Below are 16,110 nucleotides of genomic sequence, written 5' to 3' on the forward strand. Positions count from 1 at the left end.
CCGTACCTTGTTCTTTACCTGGCCTGTGAACCCTTGTCAATCAGGAGAAATTGAGCTTCACATTGGATGCTAGAAATTGATAGACATTTAGTTACTAGTCTTTGTGTATACCTTATCTATCTTATCTGGCGATCAAGGTGCCCGTGCAATCTTTTGATGCTTACCGCATAATCCAACATTGAGAAGGAATTTTCATGTAGAGATAGGCATACAATAATAGTGGTAAATTTTGCATACAATTACATCAATTATAATAGAATATAGTAGGTTATGCTTAGGAATGGGTACAATTGATAATAATTATTATGGATTGTTACAATATAATTTACACGGACATCGATTTTATGCTAAACAGATTAATTATGAGTAAATACATTGTACGTTAATGAAATTTTGTTTACACTCCGTTGAAAATTTATAAGCATAATTTTCCCTCGAAACATGGCGACAAACTTACATGTAACTGCAATTTAATTAAAATTAGATGTTAGATCCACTCGCCTATTCGCATACATAGGTATGCGAGTAGTGAGTACGCGAGCGAATCTAACTAAAATTAGATTGATGTAACTGTCAAATTATCGGAAGAGAAGTTTGCCACTATAAGGGCTCCTTCTTAAGTATAATGGTTGGAATTGGGATTTAGAGGAAGAACGAATTCTTCGTCTGGACCAGTTATCGAAGGAACTATCGGAAAATCTGAATGTCCTGACTGTTTTTGTAGGCCATGCGTTATGGACAAGTCACACAGACAACTTTGGTAACCATAGAATTCTGGTGTGCCGTCCAGAAAAACTAATTCAAACTGAATAAAACTTTCTGAGCAGTTTTGGAATATATATATATGTAGTCATCACGGGGTGTGGGACGATGATTGGTACATCAGCTGTACATAGCCAGAAAATCTACCGCAGTACGCAGGAACTCCCGTCAGAAACTGTATGTTTGGCAGTCCATCATCGGATACCAGGTATCTGACGGAGGAAGTCAAATGGATACAAGAAAACTTATAATAAAGAATAGTCTGCCTAATTTTTCAATGGCTAACGTTCTCATTTAAATATAAGATAAATTTATCGAGCTTTAATTTTTACATGTTTGATTCATTAGGTTTAATTATCAACGTTTCGATTAACTTGCACAAGAAAAATGACTACCATGAATTTTTCAATCTTACAAAAACGTACAGGTAATGTAGGTAACACAGATAACATCCTGTGTATTTGGGACGGTATATACAAGCTACAAGTAGCAGGGTTTCCTCAGGCTCGGGACTTCACACCTGCCTTAAATTAGCTCCACCCCGCACTTAACTTGCCTGAGGAAAACCTCAGCCTTTAAATGACCCTACCCTAATTTTACATTTTTGTGATTATCTCCCCTTTGAAGAGGACATGGCCCTTCATTTGAACAAACTTGAAAGCCCTTCACCCAAGGATGCTTTTGACCAAGTTTGGTTGAAATTGACCCAGTGGTTCTGAAGAAGATGAAAATGTGAAAAGTTTACGACTCCAACAGTCAACGGACAAATTTTGATCAGAAAAGCTCACTTGAGCCAAAGCTAAAAAGTGGCCGATGTCCGGTTTTCAGGGGTGGTAAGTTTTGTGAGAATTTCTTTGTAAGGAAATGTTAAAATTTCTGCCGGGACTTTGAAAATCAGCCGATACACGGGGAGGACAGGTTTTCTGAGGGGCCGGTCTGAAGAAGTTTCACTGTATTGAACAATCAGTAAGAGATAATGTGAACTTCTATACCTGCTGTGGTTCCCTTCTCCATTCCTCTTCCTCCCTATCAGGCTTTGGAGGAGAAGTTGCTACTGGCTCTCCAGTAATGGGATTGTAGGCACCTGCAATTGTCGAATTTAAAATAATTGTTTGCAATACATAACACATGTAAACTTGGATGAAATTTCTTGCAGGAAACTATAAACTCAAAATGTGTTCATGATACGGAGAGTAATGATCATAAGTGAAGTAACATATCTCTGGTATATATATACATGAACTGCATGAAAAACGATAAAGGCAACTTCAATTTACAACAGGCTTTAAGATGGAATATGATCAGTGAAATAATGAAAAGTTACAGATTCCCTTTTTCACTGATCTCCTTTTTTCTGGATAAAAATCTGCTTAGGTGTATATTTAAATCTGTTGAATATATTGTGGGTAAATTGTGCAATTCTATCCCCAAAGACTTTCTTGCAGAAGATGCTGTTTCCTCTACAAATTTACATCTGTACATTTTTTTCTTCACTAAAGGTCTTTTGGTGGGAATTAATGCATAATAAGTAGACAAATACCCAGCATAAATAATTGTATCAAACACAGTTCATAAATGATCAAGTCCACTACAAACAAAACAGGAAAAACAGAAATTAAATAATTCATGCAAAAGAATCACACAAAGAAGTGGTGAAATAAACAATTAATTTTCAACTAGCTAACTAAAAGACAGAAAAGAAACACTCTAAGGATTACATGTATTATGAGCTATTATCTACATCACTGGTAGAGCAATAATCACATGATACAGTCAAGAAAAAATCCACTTTTCTTCAGAAAAAATAACTATACTTTATTAGAATTGGGGACTTTTAGAAACTGCCAGAGAATTGCATGCATACATACATGCAAGTTCATTAACCTTTCACCTGTAACATGAATTTAAATGGTGACTTTCATTGATTTCTTTTACAGATGCATGGAAATGAATTTCATTGACTTGACTGTACAACTTCAGTAAGGTCTGTGCGAGTCATTGAAACTGTTCAACAAAACAACAGGACTTTCAGTAGTTCATTTCTTGCCTTGTCATGATGTTCAATGTTAAAACAGCAATAGACCTACAAAGGTGCCACAACAGAAAGCAATCCACACAGATTTACTATTACTTTTTACCATCGTTACCCATATTGGAAGGGTGTGACCTTTTTCCTTTGACAGGATTCTCATCTTTCATATCTTCAAAGCCAGCATACATTTGGCCAGTGATTGGATTATAGGTAGAGACTGAATTGTACAAGGGTAGACATGCTACAAATAGCTGAAGAAATTTTACATTCATGTATGCCTTTGATTTTCCAATTTATTTTTAACAAAATATCGACCAAATTTCAACTTATTTTTAAATTTTTTCCCCTTAAAATGTTCAGCCATTTGGCTACCTTGTTTAATGTTTCTTCTCTGAGGATCACGTTGGGCTGCATAGACAGATCGGTCATACACTGGAAATTCTTCACCTTATTTGAAATAATTGCATGCTTTAAATCCTAATATCTAATTACAGAAACAATCATTGCACACATTGAATCACAGATCATGCATTATTCATCTAACAAAAGTACAGGTAAACTGAGGTCAGTAAATACAACATGGATTTAGGCCTTCCAGAAACAAACGAGGTTTGATTCACTAACCCTTTCTTGTGACTATTTATTAAATAATGCTTTAATTAATGAATTATCAATGGAATATTTACAATATTTTTGCTTAAGTTTTCCCTCCCCTACATAAAACAGCTATCTTTTGGTAGACTTTCACAGAACAATCGGTCTGGTGAGTTTCTATACTTACCACAACGCACTAAGATTCACCAGGCTACAATTTTGCTTTTAAAAAACTTCAACAAAACACAAATAATATTAAAAAAAAGTTTTCTCTTCAAATGTCATGCATCATCACAAACCACAGGTTATTGTTTCATTCTATTTCATAAGTTTGTGAAATAGAATGAAACAATAACCCATGGTTTGCGACGATGTACGTCAGATTATTCAGGGACTCTGTATATCAACATAAATATGTTATTCCAAGTACGTGTATTATCCATCACATTATTCAACATTTTCACCCTCCAAAATCAATGCTATGTTATTGCACTAAAACAGAAAGCTATACCAGACATGTGCAAGTGTATTATGCAGCATCAGCAATAAATGTCAAATGGACATTTATAGTTTACTGTGATCCAATCAATATAACTTTGATAAAATGACTTAACAACTCTCGGGCCTGGGAATTAAATGAGTCTGAATTCTGAATTTTCATCTTCGGTTCTATGTTTTTTCAATTTCGAGTTTGGTTAAATACATCGGGCTCGACCTGTACTTACCTTTTGTACATGTATGAGAGACATTTCGGTGACCGAAAACAGATGGCTGTTGTCAGCAATGAGTTAGACGCAAACAATAATAAACTTAAACAGAACTACCGAGCCCACCCGCATCTTACCATTCGGCAGACTGAAAGTATTTTGCTTTAAAAATTGTGACTATAAATCAATGAATTAAATCTTTTCATCAACATTATTATTTGTTCCTTCTATCAATTGTATCATGGTATTTGAAAATGTTGAATTTTGGCACAAGTATTGCAATAAACATCATGAAAAGTGAAGATAATGAAGTGATCAATCTCAAAACTCCTATAAGCAATACAAAATAGAACACTATATCTTATCAGGTAAACAGAGTTACCTGTAGTCAAAATCAGTGTGCCAACAATGGCTTAACAATTGGTATGAAACAAGTCAGACAGCATTTGACCCAATGATAGGTTGTATTGGCAAACTAGATCATTATAAAGACCATTTAATTTGTAAAATGCTGACTTAAAACAAGACTGTTGAAACCCCTGCACCATATGCTTGTTGACTGCCTCGATTTAAAAACTGATCATACACAAAACAAGCTCTTGTGTATCGAATCAGTTGAGATATATACACACCATATGCAGGTGATAATGGAATATTGCTACATAAATATGAGAAGTTGACGATGGAGAAGCTGAAATCATCCCGTTTGTCATGAAGTTGAGTTGTTAGTTTGCCGTTAATATTTATTTTCAATAAAATATCTAAGTATAAAGCAGAAGTGGACAACTCTGTGGTGTCTTTGATCGTTTCAGCCGCATTTTCCATTACTGAAAATTTCTAACTGAAAATCAGTCCAGATTCCTAATATTTCTTTTACTGTACTGACTCAAGTTTTAAAGGTCCGGTGACTTTCAGACTGACTGTTTTGGTCAAATGATTTAGCAAACATTAAAAGACACATCTCGTGTTTTCAAAGTATACAGAATTATATGCATTTTGTCTTCCTTATGCTTATAGAAATTAATTGTAGTAGTTCGTTCACTGAAGTATTGCGATAATTAGCCACAATACGGACTTAAATCTAAGCCCCGATTTCAAAAAGCCTAGTTAATTAGATAGGTAGTCACATGGTACAGTGACATCATATGCGACCTTCGTCGATCAACTTGTTGTAATAGTAGTGTTAGGTATTTTTAAAAACTCGGGTTTTAGGGGCCTAATTTATTTACCAAGGATAACATTTATTTCGATGTTGACAAATTTCCCCGAGTCTTATATCTTTTAGCCACCAGTGCATACAAATAGAGACCCAAAATGTAGCGAGGAAAGCGAGTATGAAATCTGCATAAATTTGCGAGTAAATAATTTTTACATGGGATCACTGTCTAAACACTATTTGGTAATGCCATTTCTGTAAACAACTGTAATTTGCGTTGTTGCTTTTCTAAAATAAACAGTGCAATTATTATTAAATTTATTTTTGGTGAAGTTAGATAGGCCTAAATTATAATACGATTATGTAGCATTGACAACTAGGCCTACTGTCACGGGTGCATTTCAGAAAGAAAAAAAATATAATAAAAATGATCAAACTGTATTGTGATAATACTTTTGAATTATTTTATGCAAGTAATTTTATTAATCATTATTTTTTGTTATCTACACATTGTTACTTAGGAAGTGGGAGCGCGGCGTGCTGTTGTTGTAAACATGTACGCGTTCCTTAAAAAAAAAAATGAAAGCATTATAATTCAATTCAAAGTTGGGAAATATCATATTTTATTATTTATAATTGAAAGTTCTATTATCTTTTATCTTTAAATTTCTTTTTTAAAACTACCAGTTGGTAGACACTGCTAGCAAAGTTCTGCCTATATGTTGTTACAAGGTGAAGGTCAGTTGGTGCAAGTGTGTATTGAATTTGAGAGCAGAACGGAAAGCATATGCCGTAGGGATGTCACGGTTCAGACATTCTTCAAGTTCTTCTTATGGATGTCACGATTCAGATATTCTCCATGTTCTTATTAGGGATGTCATGGTTCAGATATTTTTCTGTTCCGTTCGGTTCAGGAGACAAAACTTTTGTTTTTGGTATTTTCAGATTGGTTTTATTTTGTGTGATAAAATAAGCCAAGTTAATGAATGCAAGAATGAGGAGGACCTTGAAGTAATTATTTTTCTGTACAAATAAAACCAATTTCTAATGCATTTTATTCAACAAAATTACAATAAGCAAGTAATATTTATTTAACCACTATATCATGGACAATACAATGCACAACCTCTCGGTAGTAATATTTATCTAAACACTATATTATGTACAATACAACAGGCAACACAAGCTCTCAACAGTTATGTTTATGTCTCAGGTTTTAGTGGGGCTCAAACATACGATCCCCCAGTCTTGAAGAGACCACTGAGCTACTGTGATCCTCTCGCACAAGTTTACATATTTTGAAGACTGTGATTGCTTTCTTAAAAACTTTTGACTCGCCCTTTCTTTGAAAATAAAAGTATTCCAACCCTTGTGATTTCTTTGCACATGTCACCATGTTTCATTATACTATTACTGATGTTACTTCATTGGTTAGAATAACAATTATAACAAGCATTCTGAAAGTATTGCATGGCAATACAAAGTCCCCTACCGGTCGAAAAAATTGTTGGACCGCAACAATATTCAAAGTTCATTGTGTAAGTTATGGTAAAGGGGAAAATTGGGGAACCAGGATAGGAATGGTTGGAAATCAACTACTATTCAGGTACAAAGACTAGACCAAGAAAAAAGACAAATTTATAATTAAGTTTAAGTCTTCAACCAAGTCAATGAACTGTGAAATGTAGGTGATCATGAATATTTTAGCTACATTGTTGTATTACTAAGCTAGAAGTTTTAATGAGTGCATTATTCTTATCTACAGAAATAAGAAACTCAAATATCAACTGAATATTTCTAAACACCAAAACCAAGAGGCTCATGGGCCACATTGCTCACCCGAGTCACCTTGGTCCATATCTAAAGATTTTCTTTATATATTAGTATGTAAAAATTTGATCCCCTATTGTGGACCCATCCTACCCCTGGGGGCCATGATTTGAACAAACTTCAATCTGCAAAATTTCAGTGAGCTTTCATGTAAATTTCTACTTTTCCGGCCCAGTGGTTCTTGAAAAGATGATTTTTAACGATTTTCCCTATATATTTGCATGTAAACCTTTGATCTCCTATTGTGACCCCAACCTACCCCCGGGGGGTCATGGTTTGAACTTGAATTTGCACTATGTCGGGAAGCTTTCATGAAAATCTCAGCTCTTCTGGGACCAGTTTTACAACACAACTTACGACAAAGTCGCAAGTCTTAAAAATTCTATTACACAGTTATTACTTTAAATGAATGAATCAAAACTTTTCTGAGGCTTAATTTTCAACAATTTTTAAAAGAATATTTCGCATTTGGAGTGAATGATCTAACAATAAACTGGAAAATTCAAGCATGTAAAGTTGGTCATAAGTCGTCAGTTCTTTCGTAAAATGCACCCCTGGACCAGTGGTTCTTGAAAAGAAGATTTTTAAAAGATTTTCCCCATTATTTATCTATAAAACTTTGATCCCCTATTGTGGCCCCATCCTACCCCTGGGGATTATGAGCTCAAGAAACTTCGATTTGCACAATATCAGGAAGCTTTCATGTAAATTTCTACTTTCCTGGCCCAGTGGTTCTTGAGAAGGTTTTTAAAGATTTTCCCTATATATTTGCATGTAAAATTTTGATCCCCTATTGTGGCCCCATCCTACCCCTGGAGGCCATGATTTTAACAAAGTTGAATTTGCACAATATCAGAAAGCTTTCATGTAAATCTCAGCTTTTCTGGCCCAGTGATTCTTGAGAAGAAGATTTTTAAAGATTTTCCCTATATATTTATATGTAAAACTTTTGATCCCCTATTGTGGCCCCATCCCACTCCTAGGTGTCATAATTTTAACAAACTTGAATCTGCACTATGTCAGGATCTTTCAGGTAAATTTCAGCTTTTCTGGTCCAGTGGTTCTTGAGAAGAAGAATTTTAAATGACCCAACCTTATTTTTGTGATTATCTCCCCTTTAAAGGGCATGGCCCTTCATTTGAACAAACTTGAAAGCCCTTCACCCAAGGATGCTTTTGGCCAAGTTTGGTTGAAATTGGCCCAGTAGTTCTGGAGAAGAAGTCGAAAATGTAAAAAGTTTACAGACAGACGACGGACAACAGGCGATTAGAAAAGCTCACTTGAGCTGTCAGCTCAGGTGAGCTAAAAAGTGTAGAAAACTGATTTGCCAGACTAACAGACAGACAGACGAACAGAGTGCAACCTAAAGTCCCATTCGACTTCATTGGTAGAGGACTAATAAGAACCAAGCAAAAGCAATAAGTCTCCAAACTTCATTTGGGAGACATAATAAAGATACCAAAGTGAACTAGTAGCATGTACTACCTTTTGTTTTAACCTTAAATGAAATAAAACAAGGTGTAGACCCAGTAATGGAAAATGTAACATTTTGAAACCTTGCTCTCCACTTTGTGAATCTTCCAAACAAAATGCTATATCTGCCAAGAAAGAAAAAATTCACAAATAAAGATCAAGAGATTTCTTTTCAATTCATCTAACCATATGGCTAGAAAGAAATACATATAAATAAATATTGTGCTGTGATTAATAAATCCCAATAAAAACATTTTTAAAATATTTATATTTAAAAGAGCATTGTTCAAGAACTAAAGCATCATTTTTTGAGTTTCATTGGGACATGACATGAAGTTGATATGTAATCAAATCCTAATGCATCATAGCAGATTTGATCAAGTACAGTGGAACCCCGTTATTACGTTCCCCCTTTAATACGTTAGTCCGCATATTACGTTGGAATTTCAAAGCACAAAACCATTTCTTAACAAACCTATATAAAATAGACCTCGTTAATACGTTGTCCTAAAATGCTGGGACTCAGTATTACATTGTAAAAATTATTCAATAGTGATTCTCAAAATAATAAGCCATTCACACCTTGACTGCCTGAAGCAGTCACCATGTACATTTCCTGGTCTGTTTGGGGATTAGAGACGCTTGACTGATCATGCTTCCATAGATCTAGTGAAATCAATACAGGCCCTGAATACCCAGTATCGAAGCCAGTGATAAACAATTAAATAATGTTTATTTAGAAATGGTACTCTATGAAATTTACTTCATTTTTCAAATTTTGATAATCAAAGAAATAATAATTTCTCAACCACCTGCATGTTCAGCATAGTGTGATTACCTTTGCTATTAAAACTCTATTTACGGACAGCTTTGGTACCAAACATGATGGACAAGATTTATCATAGCAATGTTAAAACCGCTTGGGTAACTGCTTGGACATAGGTGACTAAAGGTGTTCAATTATAAAATTGTCCGTTGTTTGGACATGCAGCTTGGGTGTTCGTAATTAAATCTCGTCCATACATATACTGATCAAACTGTCCTGTGATATCAGCCGATTCGTGCAGGGCATTTACCTCAGTGAACATTCTAAAATCCCTTGATGTGCACGTGATTTTAGTGCCATCATTTAGCGTTATAAATGAAATCTTCATGCATCATTCTATTTTTTTATGTGGATTGTGCTTAAATTGTTTTCCGTGTTTATCGTTGGTGAGAAAAGTGTGTAAGTGTTGGGTATCGTGTGCGTTTTGTGTGTCTATAGTTCGGTTGTTTTTGGGGTGGGATTTTTTTTTATTGTGTTGTGTATTGTGTAATAAGAGAACTTAATAAAAACTATGTTTTGTTATTTTTTCATAGGAATGTTGAATACGAACCGGAACGAGCTATTGTGAGAAATTTACATGAACGCATTGGGTTAAAGTTGAACAAAATGGCGGTCCAAACGAATGCAGAAAAGCAACGTTTATCAAAACAGCCTTCTGTATCCTACACCAGAAATAAAGAAAAGGGATAAGAACATGAAGAATTACAGACATTAAAGATAAGATGTAAATAAAACAAAGTATCATAGTCTTTTAAATAAAGAAACAGTAAAGATATATTCACACACCCCATCACGGAGTACCAACAGAAGATATATACAATTTCCAAATGATATTTTTAATAGATTTCACTCGGAACGTTTATTACGTTGCCCCCGGTATTATGTTATTTTATCGTGACAAAATGGAAAACGTAATAAAGGGGTTCCACTGTACCAACATCATGTCAAGTACCAATGAAACTCTAACAAGAGGCCCATGGGTCACATTACTCACTGGAGTCACCTTGGCCCTGCCCTTGTTAAACTGTTGTGACCTTTAAAAGATTTTTCTATCAATCTTTATTCCAATGAAATATTCTTACCCTATATTGTGGCCCCAAAGGATCAGAACATAACTGAAAATGAATTCTCATAACACAGAGATGCCTCTATGTCAATATGACTAACATGATCCTGCTGTTCTGGATAAGACAACCCTAATTTTGTGAAAATCTCCCCTTAAAAAAGGGTGTTGCCCTTCATTTGAACAAACTTCAATCCCCTTCACTCAAGGATGCTTTTTGCCAAGTTTGGTTGAAATTGGCCCAGTAGTTCTGGACTGGAGAAAAAGTCGAAAATGTGAAAAGTTTACAGATTGATGATGGACAATGGGTGATCAGAAAAGCTCACCAATTGAGCTTTAAGTTCAGATGAGCTAAAAATCATATCTTGTTTCTTATATTCCTATTCCTATTTTGATTTGTGTTCTTATTGAGCTTCCATACTTATGTAGCAGACAACACAAGATAAAGTTTGTTAAATTTTTATTGAATAAATATCTAAGAGAATACGAAATATAAGTATCTAATTTAGATGGAATAAAAAAGATGTAACAAATGTAAAATAAATGTATTCTAGAGCGTCAAGTCAACTCAACTGAAAAGTAAACTACATCCGTGATGTGATTTGGTCGATCAGCGATGAAGAAACCATGAAATTGGCATACTTAGGTTGAAATGCAATTGTTGAACACAGATTTCGACAAAAATTCAGAGGATCTGAGAGAATTGATGGAGAATAGATGGATTAAGTTAACATTAATTTTTTTTAGTATGGTTTTTGCAAGTTTCGGAAAGGAACAACAGGATGTTCATTGTTAAGACTCATGGTTGTAACATTACACCGACAGATTTTGAAGAAGTACAGGTAGGTTACTTTTTTTACCGTCAGGGTATAAGAGAAAATAAACACGACCTGACAGAGAATTGAGAGATTTCTGTTGTAGAATTTTAATGCAGTGGTGCCTTGACATGAACATAGCCTATTTTTCGAGCCTCGAAACCAGCCTCGCTCATGGCTGTAATGGCTGTTGCCCAGGAACATCATGAAGTAAATAGGCCTATAACTCTTCCTCCATTTCTTTGCTTCCAATATCAAACTCATTTAATGAATTCGACATATTGAAGAAGTTGCAGATACTGTTACAGCATTAATCAAAATAAAACAACTGATTGGCATGTTTATTGTTTCTGGGGTTTTTTAATTGATAAAATTCTTGTCTGTTTACAAAATAAACTCTAAATATTCGAATGCATTATTTTAAAATTTTGTTTCTGTTATGATGTCATTGTGTAAACAAGAACAAGGTGAAATTACCAAGTACTCAATTACTTTTGAAGTGGTGATTGTATTCATAAACAAGAAAGTCTGATCAATTGTAACCAACTTCATGTCATCAAAAATTGATTGTCAATTTCATTAGTATTATAAGGAAACACGTTGACAAATGTAAATATATAGTCTATAACTCCAATCTAACTATAAAAACAAGTATGTAACTATTAGTAACCTATGCAGTATTCATTCTACTTAAACACAGAAAGACTAGACATATTACAAGCAAAAAATTAAAAGGTACTAAACTGTCTACAACACAAAGTGTAAAATACCAAGCCCTTACTTGAGGAATAATAACCTTCTCCTCTAATTGTTAATCAGTATAAATACCATATTTTGCCGAACATAATATTCACTTTTTTTCCTAGAATTTTATTTTGTTAGAAAGGGGTGTGTATCATATACTTCAATAGGTTTTAGACCCTTGTTTCCAGGTGATTTCATCATACCACTATATCATTTGACCAACAGATATAGCCATGTATATAGATATATTATTTCTCCTTGTAAAAACAAAAAATCAATTTCTAGAAAATCAATGCAGGATCGTAAAATTGTAGAAAATGTTCTACTTATAATCTGTATATGATTAAATCATCACGATAGAGCCAATAGGATTCATTTCACCTGTATAGTCATCATCTCATTGTAAGGTGTCATTCAAAGAGATGTTTACAAAGTGCCTTGCCATGAGCTAAAAGCTAATATAAACAAAGCAAAATTGCAAAATGATTTGCCACTAAAACATTTACTGCTAGGTTTATGAATATATGTTATGAAATGTTAAAGTGAAAACTTGAAATTTATTTTTTCTTACACAAAATAAGTGCCATGATATAAGAGATACCCTGTATAAAATTAACAATATCTATGCCACCATTAAAGCCAGCCATTGTTGTGTACCAATAATTAATGAGGGGGGGGGGGGGGGGGGGGTCAACATTTCACACCTTTGTATGTCATTTTTCACAACTTTGGTAGTGTGTAGATTATGACATACACTTGTTAAATAGACCCATTTTGATTTTATTTTGATTATGTGGCTAGGATATTGAGGCTTAATTAATTTAAAGTTTGAAAAAAAGAAAACATCAAGTCTGATTACCATAATGCAAGAAAAGCTCGTGCCTTGTTGAAATTAACATAATTTCCAAGAAGATATTCGCTGAAGATTACCACGATATATGAAGTCAAAATTACCATTAGCTCAAAAATTTTCTGCACATTTGCAATTTCTTGTGTTTTCTTGAAAATTTACATAAGTTCTGTGAAATGTTCAATGAAAATTACTGCAAGGTATAAAGTATACCACTTAGTCAGAATCTTTTATGCATATTATGCACACAAAGTGCACTTTCCCCCCTTATTCTTAGGCTCAAAAAGGGGGTGCATATATTAAACAAAAATGTGTATTATATTCAGCAAAATGCGGTATATGAATGAGAAATAAAGTTCCAATATGTGTACTTCCAGTTATGTTAATTATGAAACATTGTGCTAAAGCATGAAACTTTTTTAATTTGCAAGCTAGAATAAAAACAGAAAGAAGGTTATTTGGAATAAAACTGGGGGTTGGGATAATCTCACATTTAGAATTCTATTAGTTCCAACTCGTGCAACAATATCTATTGAGAAGATCTACAAAACTCAATATAAATATTAGAGAAAAAAACCCACTGTCAATGTGCATTACAAAGTAAACATTCTAAATGTGAGATGTTTATACATAAATTTTTATTGTCTATCTAGCCTAAGACAACAGAACAGTTTGCAATCTTACTTCGATTTCGACCAGGGTCTGAAAAGCAACAGCATTTAATGTGTTATTTCCAATACACACTTAACCAAAATCCTAATAGCAAGGAAGAAATCTTTCAGCAAAACCGAAACTTCACATATTTTCAAATATTGCTTAAAATGAAAGTAATGCATATAAAGAACTTGAAAGTCATAAAAAATTATGAGAAAAATAAACAAGAGGCCCATGGGCCACATCACTGGCATGAGTCACCTTGGCCCTGCTGTTGTTCAGCTATTGGGATTTTAAAAGATTTTTGCCCATGAAAACTTTTGACCCCATATTGTAGTCCCATAGGGTCAAGATATAACCATGATACAGTCACAAAATAACCAACAGGTCCACAGGCCTTATCCATCACCTGAGTATTAGTTAAAAGTATCACTAGCTCCAAGGGCTATGAAATCTAGAGATGTTTCCTGTTCGTATATCACGAAATTTTTTCACAATATCATAACATCGCAATATTTTAGGGCATTCTGTTTTTCCTTAATTATCTGTTATTTTCATTACTGCTTTGGTGTTAAAGCGCAAAAAGGCCAAATTCAGTTTATTTTAAACATTTATTTTGTAAAAGTAACTGTTATAAAACAAATAACCAAAAAAATCAGATCAAATAATAATCAATTGATTCACAACCTGTGACTACAAACAGCTTTTTTTCCCCTACCCACTGGTACTGGTACCCATTCAATTGGGGAAAATATCGTCAAAATCAAACAAATTGGGAATTTTCTACCAATGTATTGGCAAATGATTTCAACTAAAAGAAAACAAATAAAGAACAAAACAAGAAGTATTCATCTCTTTACAAATTTTCTTAAAATTTTTACGGTAATATTTGCTGTTGTGAGACATCAGAAACAGTCGTAGGCTCGTTCTAGAATCGTCGTAGCTCTACAACATGTGCACTCACTACCATGATCTGTACTTTCGATTTAATACTGGAAGTGAGCATTTTAGTTAACTCGTACAATGTTTCAGATTAAGTAAATTACAATGTCAGCGGTCTATTTTTTGGCAAGTGAATTCGGAAAATTTAGTCTTAAAATTGGGAAAATCAAAGGTTTTTTGGCATTGGGAATGGTACCGTTTATCGGTACCAGTTATATAAGGGGGAAATCGCTGACAAAAATTAAAATATAACGTTTCCTCCGTGTTTTTACCATGTTCGGATGCCATCTTGTTATTTTTTGCTACTTCCTGTAAGAGTTAATTTAAAACCTAACGTAATTTCCCAGAATTTACATGTCCAAAAATACCAGTTTTTTCTCTGCTGTATCGCAATACGTATCATGGGGAAAATTATCACGATATACCGGTAAAATCGCACATCCTTAATATACACTATATATATACCAAGTTCAGCCACATCCTGTATTTATGAAAACCACAACTGAACCACAACTTAAGTGTTTCATTGAATTTAATCATGATATATCACAACTTTTTTTGGGGTCTTAACTATAGAAAGTAGGCAGCGATTTTACTAGGGGTGAAACGATACAGTACCTTCTCGATTCGATTCGATTTTCGATACTTTAGTCTCGATTCGATGATTTCCGATTCGATACAATAGCAGGTACCAAATTCTTTCTAATGCTAAGATTTTTTTATGTGTCATGGTATTTATTGCTATCTGCATATAAATTCTACAATGTAAAAACGTTTAACATAAAGCAACACTCTTGTCACTTGTCTTGAAGCCAAAATGTTGTCATACCCAGGATTTATACGTTGGGGGTACAATTTTTCAACTCAACTGCGTCCATTTTGATACAGCAAAGTATACTCGCATGTTGATTGGGCAATTTTCAATTCCATTGGCCAATCAGAAACCGTGTTATCAAAAACAATGTGTGCAATGATTCTAGAACCGTATCGAACCGAAACAGACCGGCATAAATCGAACATCGAACCGAGACCACCGCATCGTGATTTGGCCGCATCTCGATGCATCGTTTCACCCCTAGATTTTACTCAAAAGTAGGGGCGAGAAATTGTCGGGTGCGGTTCTTAATGAGAACCCTGTATATGCCTTTACCCATGTAAATGAATAAACTGTGTTGCTAGGCAACATAACATCACAACAAAAGTCAAAATTACAAAGCCTTCACCCAGTTGATATTTTAGAGCGAAAATTGCTGAAATTTAAATGGGGGCATAAAATTGGTCCTTTACAATTTTTGTAAAGGCCTCTCTGCTCTATATACTGATTATGCATTTGGTTTTTCTTACCAATTTGTAGTTGTGAAAGACTTTTGAAAATTGGACAATTTTTGACAGTTTTTGCTCCACCCCTTAGGGGTGCAGGAGTCCTGAAATTTACAATTATGTCCCTTTTGTCCCAAAGATGCTTCATACCAATGAAGATTTATTCTATCAAGCCAAGAACCCACAGAGGGTCAAATATCAAAGTTAAAATTGAAACTCTCCAGAAAAAGAAAAAATGACATTTTAGTGAAAACAATCGATCCATAGTTTTCAAAAATGCTTTTTCAATGTGCCCATTTCAAAGGAACATTGAAAAAATCCTGCTTAAAATCACCTATACGT

The 16,110-nt window shown here is 34.2% G+C and overlaps 1 protein-coding gene across 6 annotated transcripts in view; it reads right to left on the reverse strand.

Annotated features, from left to right (window-relative positions):
• LOC125679307 (jupiter microtubule associated homolog 1-like) overlaps window positions 1-16,110 on the reverse strand; it is a 43,016-nt gene that overhangs the window by 15,435 nt on the left and 11,471 nt on the right. Inside the window, exons 3-6 of one of the 6 annotated variants that reach the window (XM_048918429.2) lie at window positions 13,537-13,554; window positions 3,167-3,241; window positions 2,910-3,011; window positions 1,755-1,846 (exon numbers count right to left, since the gene is read on the reverse strand). In XM_048918429.2, coding sequence (XP_048774386.1) covers window positions 1,755-1,846; window positions 2,910-3,011; window positions 3,167-3,241; window positions 13,537-13,554 — 287 coding nt within the window. Of the gene's footprint in view, window positions 1-1,754; window positions 1,847-2,900; window positions 3,012-3,166; window positions 3,242-13,536; window positions 13,555-16,110 lie in introns of all 6 variants that reach the window. The other 5 variants (XM_048918428.2, XM_056154450.1, XM_048918430.2 and 2 more) reach the window with 5 other exon arrangements.

Source organism: Ostrea edulis, chromosome 2 (genome assembly GCF_947568905.1).
Source record: "Ostrea edulis chromosome 2, xbOstEdul1.1, whole genome shotgun sequence".
In the NCBI taxonomy this organism is placed as follows: domain Eukaryota; kingdom Metazoa; phylum Mollusca; class Bivalvia; order Ostreida; family Ostreidae; genus Ostrea; species Ostrea edulis.